This window comes from Prosopis cineraria, unplaced genomic scaffold (assembly GCF_029017545.1).
Source record: "Prosopis cineraria cultivar Desert tree isolate PC_DT_omini unplaced genomic scaffold, ASM2901754v1 PC13, whole genome shotgun sequence".
NCBI classification, from domain to species: Eukaryota; Viridiplantae; Streptophyta; class Magnoliopsida; order Fabales; family Fabaceae; genus Prosopis; species Prosopis cineraria.
The window spans coordinates 29262670-29271136 of record NW_026555344.1 but is presented as its reverse complement, the minus strand read 5'-3'; the positions used below and the strand labels follow the sequence as shown (position 1 = coordinate 29271136).

Below are 8467 nucleotides of genomic sequence, written 5' to 3'. Positions count from 1 at the left end.
GAACCGCCTATGCCCCTTCGACGTGAATCCTGAGCAGTCAAAGCTAACTCCCTCCCAGAGCCAGCCCGACTTACTCTCCATGTGAGGGCTACCTTGGCCTAGGCACTCAACCTCACACTTCATATGTCGGATTCCCTCCCCCACTGAGAGGTGTCGAACACTCAATACACTAACCACTTTAGTGCACTGAGCCCACAATACGTAAGACAACACTGAGTACTGACAGTGTGCCATAGAATATCAAAAATCCACACCTTCTCATTGGTGAACTCCCACCGAGATCATGCCTTTTACTCTTGTCTACCTTTCCTGAGTATTGACCATTCAACACTCTAAAGTAGTATAATATTTATAAATCTATTTTCATAAAAACATTGTTATTAAACAATTAGAAAACATATTTGCACTATAATCAAAGTAGTACCCCATAACCCCTTATAAAGCACATTTAATCTTTTAAAACATGTAATGCATGATAACTAGTAATATTTATTCAAAAATAGCTAAAACAAAGTAATAAGAAATATAAATTCCCCTGTTACCTCAACCCTTTGGTACTAAAAGGGTTCCCCTTGTACAAAATAGGGCTCGGCTTGTTCCTTACTTCTCAATAAGTTCCACCAACAATTTTCTACAACATATAAGTGATCCACATCACTTATCATGACAAATAGCATTAATGAAGACTATAACTTATACCACACAACTTAGGTCAATGAGTCATACTCCACCCTAATGGTCCATATATTAAACCAACCATTCACATAGTATCACTTAACCACCAAAACCATTTATTAGCCATCACTAGGCTAATTTTCAATTTATATAATTTTTTAATCAATTAAAAACCTTTACTTAGTGCCACCAACTTTCACCATTAGCCCTTATAATGAAAACCAAACCTTAATTTAAATCTTATTGGGCTCAAATAGCAAAATTATAACTAAATCAATAGGCTTAAACCATTGAGGAGCAAAAACCCAATTTCTCAAGGTTTATTTTGTGCCCAAAACACCTCTTTTCATCCAATTATTCACTCAAAACATTAGATCACTATATAGAAACTCAAAACATGCTCCCTAGAATCCAAAGAAACAAAAGCTTACAAGAATAAAGCCTTTGGGATCAAAATCCAAAAATTTTCTCTTCCAAAAATTGAAGAAAATCAAGAGAAAGAGAAGAGGATTGAAGTAGGGAGTTTACCTATCGTGTAGCCGAGCTCGCAACGGTCGCAAAGACTCCTAGATCCAAGCCTAACTCCCTCCCTTTCTCTTCTCTTCTTCCTCTCTCCCTCTCATACATTTCCTTTCCTTTCCTTTCCAACTCAATTTCTGCGTTTCTGCATCAATTTTGGCCTTTAAATTGCTGGTCAAAAATTTTGGGGAAAATTACAAGAAAGGGCCCAACATTTTTTATTATTGCACAAAGCCCGGGTCAACTTTGGTAATTTTCTCCATAGTTAAAAATCAAATAAAACCAAACTTTTTCTTAGTAAAATTCAAACTCTGGGCCTCTATTAAATTATTCTAAATTTTAATTTAATTATAGATATTTTATTTTATTTTTATTTATTTTTTTAAATAAATTTGAGTCTTAAAATTTTTAGGATGTTACAATACATGTCTTGTATAGCTCGAATATAGGCAACCTGGACACCCTTCTTTTTCAATGCTTTCCAAAGTACTTCTCTCGATTCCCGATCATAAGCTTTTTCTAAATCAATAAAAACTATATGTAAATCTTTACCTTTGTATCGATTCTTTTCCATTAATCTCCTTAGTAGATAGATCGTTACTATAGTCACCCTACTTGGCATGAAGCCGAACTAATTTTCAGAGATACTAGTTTCCAATCTCAATCTGTGCTCAATCATTCTTTTTCATAATTTCATTATATGATTCACAAGTTTAATCCCTTTGTGGCTAGCACAATTTTGAATACCTCCTTTATTTTTGTAAATATGAACTAAGGTGCTTCTCCTCCAATCCTAAAAAACTATGGATTGTAAATTATAGTATGTAAAATATTAGAATGAATAAAAAAACTAGAATATCGATCAAAACACAGATTGGATAATTATATACATACATATATATATATATATATATGGTATTGCAAATTATAACATAAATTGCACAATAAAATCATAAACATTGAAAAAGCAAAGTACATGGAGACTGGAATGGCTTACCTTAACCTTATCCTTCTATTCGCTTAATTGCATGGCCTAAGATCATGAGATTGCAGCCAAGCCAACTTCTTCGAATCAACAAAAAGGAGAAAAAAAATAAAGAAAAAGAGAACTGCATACACAAACGAAACAAGATGAAAATTTAGAACAGTTACCGTATTGCTTTGCTTGAATGGTGATGGGCGGTAGCACTAAATTTTCAAAGCTCAACGGCAAACCACAGAAACAAGGTGGGTGTATATTACATTTATATGCCCTCAATTAAAATTGGAAACTTTCCCAATAGTATATGTTAAATTTTTTCAATTTTTTATATATAAGTTTTATATTTAATAAAATGAAAATAAATATTATGTTTGTCATTAAATACATACAAAAAAATATTTTAGTGGGGCCAAACATATATAACTTCGACGTTTTAAGAAAAAACAAAAAAGTTAGGTGCGTGGCTCATCGGTCCACCCATCTCCACTGCTAATCCTCTCATCTGAAACATTATATATAACCCATGAATATCTCCATGAATCTAATTTCTTATCTCCTTAACAACAATATAACCATGTCCGAAGAACAATCTGAAGCCTCTGGTCTTCCAGTCGTTATCCCCAAGTTCTGGGATGAAGATGATGAAGCTCTATCCCAAGAGTGCCGAGATCTCATAGCAACCCTACCTTCTGAACCGTATTGGAAGATCTATCGGCTCTACCAATTCCAAGGCTTTTGGCACAACAAAAGGGTCATCCAAGGAGCCCTCAACTTGCAGAAATACTTTCAGACCCATGACTCTGACATCATCCTCGTCACTATGCCAAAATCTGGCACCACCTGGCTCAAGGCCCTCACTTACTCAATCCTTAATCGCAAGACCCATTATCCGAACCCGAATCTAAACCCGACCCACCCTCTTCTCACTACCAACCCTCATGATCTTGTGCCCTTCTTGGAGCTCCGTCTCTATCTCGAGAACAACCCAGATCTGAGCTCCTTCTCATCGCCGAGGCTTTTCGCGGCCCATCTGCCATACTTACCATTGCCGGAGTCCGTAAAGTCATCGAGATGTAAGATAGTGTACTTGTGCAGAAATCCTAAGGACGTTCTTGTCTCGTACTGGCACTTTACAAGTCCGTTCTTCAAAACAGAAAGCCAAGCAGCGAGCAACGTGGTTGATGAGGATTTGTTTGAGAAGTTTTGCCAGGGAAAGAACCCTTTCGGGCCGTTTTGGGATCACATATTGGGTTATTACAAGGAGAGTTTGAAAAGACCAGAGAAGGTAATGTTTTTGATGTTTGAGGATCTAAAGGGCAAGCCGGTGAGGGTTTTGAAGGAACTAGCTGAGTTTATTGGGTATGGTTTTTCTAAAGAAGAAGAAAATGATGTTGTGGGTGACATATTGAAGCTCTGTAGTTTTGAAAATTTGAGCAATTTGGAAGTGAATAAAAGTGGAAAAGTGTCCTCCGGGGTGAAAAGTAAGAATTTTTTTAGACGTGGAACAGTTGGAGATTCCAAGAATTTTCTCACACTGGACATGATCAAACGACTTGATGATATTACTGAAGAGAAGCTGGGGATACATGGCTTGAAGTTTTAAATTTCCATTTTATATTCTTTAGAACGTCTGGTCTACAAAGAGCAACAGGTTTGAGTAATAATTTCTGTGTATTTTTGTATTACATTGAATATAAATATTAAATATTTTAAAATCCAATTAGCAATTAATTAACTGTAAGCAAAGAACCTTAATTTATATACTTCCTTTCCTCATCACAAGTCTCTTTTGAAACCAGGTTTATGCTGAACATTAAGAAGTAGATGCAGCGGCAAAAAATAATTAAACTTGTAATCTCCCTAGAGATAGAGTGTTTCTCATGATGTTTAACTATTAAAATTTAGAAGATTGAGAACACTCTTATGGATGAGGCTGTTCAGACGTTGGGTGTGTCTTTGAAGCTGTTTAACTAGGAAAAAATCATTCTTTTACATGTCACTATCAGAGAATAATCAATTATCAAAAGCTATCGCGAAATGCTTCTTCTTCATGTTCAGTTTGGCACCCGTGAAGAATATTCGTTCCTGAAGATAAGCTTAATTAACATATGAAGCCGGCTATGACTTCAAAGTTCAGAAACATACATGCCCTGCAGGTATACTATAGTCATTTATTGCTGAACACAATGATAATCGATAAGAAATTCAAGTATTCACCTGCATCATGGAAAGAAAAAATTAGGTCAAGAGACCCTGGATAAAAGAAAAGCTATACAACTTTGCATAAACATGCATGTTTTTTAAATTAACATATTTTAAATACTACTTATAAAATGTGAATTTTAACAGTTTAACAGGAAGAGTGAAATAAAATAGAATAGGGTAAAAAAAATAAAATTTATATGTGTAAAACTAAAAAATCTCTTACCCCCATACTTAAAAAGTGATAGAAACTACACTTTTAAGTTAAAGTTTCGCGCATACCTCGTTATTTATGGTCGAGTAGGTTTTCAATCAAAGATTTGTGGATCTGAAAGTTCAAGCCATGTTTCCCCAGCTTCTCTTGAGTAATAACATTAAGTTTTTCAATCATCTCATATGTGAGAAAATTGTCCCCATCGCAACATCTCCACGTCTAAAGTAGATGTTATTCTCTTCCCCAGTCAACAATTTTCCAGTCTTATTCACTTCCAAGTTGCTCAAATTCTCAAAACTAATATATCATTAATAATATTACCACTCTCTTCCTCCTTAGTAAATCCATGCCTCATAAATCCAGCAAAGTCCTTCAAAACCCTTACTGGCTCGCTGTTCAACTCCTCATACGTCAAAAACATTACGTTATATGGCCTCTCCAAACTCTAATTGTAGTATCCAATAATGTGATCCCAAAATAGGCCAGAAGGATTCCTTCCTTCGAAAAATCTCTCAAATGACTCCTCAACTGACCAGGTGATGGGCCCTTGGGGTTGTGATGCTAACTTTCTGATGAAGTGCCACATCGATGTGAACATATCCTTAGGATTTGTACACAAGTACACGATTTTGCACCTTGAGAGCTTCACAGATACTGGCAATGAAATGTATGACATATGGCTTGCAAAGAGCCTTGATGATGGGAACGAGCTCAGATCAGGGATGTTTTCATGGATGTAGAGATTGATATCTAAAAGGGTACAAGATCATGAGGTTTAGCAGTGAAGAGAGGGTGAGGGTAAGATTGGTTCTTTTCAATATTTGGATTTGGGTAACGGATCATGCGATTGATAATCGCATAGGTTAGGGCTTTGAGCCAAGTGGTGCCAGATTTTGGTGAGGTGACAAGAATGTCAGAGTCATAAGCTTTGAAGTGATTTTGGCTATTGAGGATTCCTTGCAACTGTTTTGTGGTGTGCCAGAAACCATCATATTGATGGATGGTAAGCGGTTTCCAAAATGTATCGCTAGGTAAGTTGGCAATGAGGTCCTTGTTTTCTTGGGTTAATTCAACTTCCTTAAGGAACGTGGGAGTATCAGAGGGTTCAGAGTTTTTTGCCGCCATATGTGTGTTTGTATGGTGGTTGGGAAAGTTTAGTGTGAGAACACTTAAGCAATGATGAAGAGGTTTATGTTCGATCCCCTCTACAAGGGCAACATCAATGACAAAGGAGAGCCGGAGAGGCGGAATTTTAAATTAAGTATTATTGTGTAAGACAGAAGCTGCAATGCGCTCCAATAATTAAGCTTTAATTACGCCAATAATGATGAAAGCAACAACAAATATCATGGTGCACCACATGGGAATCTCAGTTTACACCGATAATGATGACATTATTAATATATTGATAAGCTCGTCTAACTCTATTTCAACTTAATTATTACTCTCTTCCCTTTTTTTTATAAGAAATTTTCTACTCCATCCATTCCTGTTTATAAAACAATTTTTGACAAAATTACGTATGCTAATAAAGTTTATTAAACATATTTTATTATCTTTTTTTAAAACACAAAATATAAATTTTTAAATATATCCTTCATTTAATACTCCCTCAATCCCAATTTATAATTATAAATAATTTGTTATCTCAAAATATAAGATATTTTAATAAAAATAATATTTCATATTTAATTATGCTTGTCTAATATTTCCCTTCACTCCTTGTTATACTTATCGTTGTGGCTTCAGTTAGTGGAGTAATAATTGATGAGATCTATGAGATTAATCACTGAGATTAATTATTATTATTTTAATATAAAAAGATCTTCTAGTGATTCGCATGGCCTCCACATATAAATAATTTTCTAAACTTTAGATATGTCCTTACCTATCACCTTCCTAAATTTTTAAAATCTAAAATTAACTTCCTCACTTTTCAATTTTTTAGTATAAAGTATAAACCCCTTGCGGTCAGGATTATTGTTAATAACCTGTTGACAAAGTTTTCCCATGTCAGACAAATTATAGTATTTGGTATTTGATGTGTATTAAGGATATTTTATTGATTTCATCCTATTAGAAAGCAATGTGATTTGATGAGGGCTAAATTAGTCATTTTCCTTCTTCATAGGGTTCCATCTTCTTGAAAAATTGAGGGCGTTAGATCTGTTAATTAACTTTGAGTTGGTTGACATACACGCTAAATCACTCCGATAGAAATGGCTCAAATCACAAATCCTCAAAGATGATATACATCTTGAACGAATAAATTAACATGGATTAAAGGGTAAACTTTCCATAAAAGTTTTCCACCAAATGCAATTGATATCCTTAATTTTTGACAGATTGACACCGTGCTATTCTAGAAGTTTTAGAAAAGGTGCAGTATTTCGCTATAGTAACATTTGACTAACGTTAACCATTAATTAGTTGAATAATTTTGAGGATGAAGAGCAATTATGTCCTAAGAGATTGTTTGAAGGAGCAAATGGTATTCCCAAATTTCAATTAGAGCAATTTTTCCCTTTATAGTTGATTAGCCGTAAGGGATGCCTTAAGGAAATTCCTATAGAACAGCAAGTATAATCTTTTGCTGATGGTAAAGTGGTCTTGCTAAAATGATCCACAAATATTTAGTCTAAGTCAATCACTTGGATTCGTCCCTCTCACCTTGGGCTAGTTTATGTTGCCTGTGGACAAATCTGATCAAGTTTGTATTTCTCATGGTTAAGCTTGCGCAAGCTTAAGCCTGCTTATGAACACATATCTAGACTTGTTCATGGATAAAATAACTACAAGCCCATGGAGTGTTTGAGTAGAGTTGATTTTGTAGTTAATCAATCTCAAAAAAGGCCTCAAGTCAAATACAGAAATACAAACCACTATTTAACATTGTTCCTGCAACCTTTGTCAGAATTGTTCAACTAACAATCAACATGGATCAAACATTAATATAGGATAACATTGCCCCATTTTTTAAATTTGTAGAATAACATTGTACTAATTAAAATTAAAGATACTAGTTGCACTTGGCTGAAAACTTATAAAACAAATTTGCCCTTTAGGATAACATTGGATCCTAAGGTTTTCTGATAAGATGAAATCAATAAAATATCCTAAATACACGTCAGATGCCCAGTACTATAATTTATCTAACATGACAAATTTTGTCAACATGTTATCATGACAATTTTAAATTTAAAAAATATATAGGAAGGTGATGTGCAACAACAAATCTAAAGTTTAGAAAAACTAGCCGCCCCATTCCACAAAACTTACCTCAATTATTGGGAAGCAGACGATGGGAAAGAAAAAAGGAAGATCATATCCAGCCCTCTCTCTAAGAAAATTAATCACATATAAGAACCAATACAAAATTGATTATTGTTAAAATGGGAACATGACTTTTTTTTTTAAATGGATTAATTCCCTTGGTCCTTATCTGTGCTTAATTCCCTTGAGAGGTGTTGGATGTGATTTTTCCAAAAAAAAATGGCTAATTTGTCCCTAATCAATGTCAGTTTTTTCTTCAATATAATGACATTAATAAAAAAAATCCTTCATATATGACTAATGTCAATTATTATGATTTGTCTGGCATGGCAAATTTTGTTCATAAATTGAAAGTGATTTTAACGGCAAAGGGTTTATATTCAAAATTTTAAATTCAGGAGTTATTTTTAAACTAGATTTGGGGTGCCTACTGTCCTCTCTACTGCCCCCTCTAATGCCTTAAATTTTAACCTTTCATTTCAGTTAGTGGTAAGAGAAATTTAATCTAATTTTCCAAAATTAAGGGGGTTAGTTTTAAATAGAATTTGATGCATATACTAATCTATCTGCTACCCCCTCTAATGCCTAAAATTTTATTTAAT

The 8467-nt window shown here is 34.3% G+C and overlaps 2 protein-coding genes across 2 annotated transcripts; one reads left to right on the top strand and one right to left on the bottom strand.

Annotated features, from left to right (window-relative positions):
* Positions 1-2269: 2269 nt before the first annotated feature.
* LOC129290651 (cytosolic sulfotransferase 12-like) lies at positions 2270-3891 on the top strand. Its single transcript, XM_054927504.1, has one exon. The coding sequence runs from the start codon at positions 2700-2702 to the stop codon at positions 3777-3779; it is 1080 nt and encodes a 359-aa protein (XP_054783479.1). The 5' UTR covers positions 2270-2699; the 3' UTR covers positions 3780-3891.
* A 1451-nt stretch (positions 3892-5342) lies between these two features.
* Positions 5343-5717, bottom strand: LOC129289992 (cytosolic sulfotransferase 12-like). Its single transcript, XM_054926721.1, has one exon. The coding sequence runs from the start codon at positions 5715-5717 to the stop codon at positions 5343-5345; it is 375 nt and encodes a 124-aa protein (XP_054782696.1).
* Between the last annotated feature and the right edge of the window lie 2750 nt (positions 5718-8467).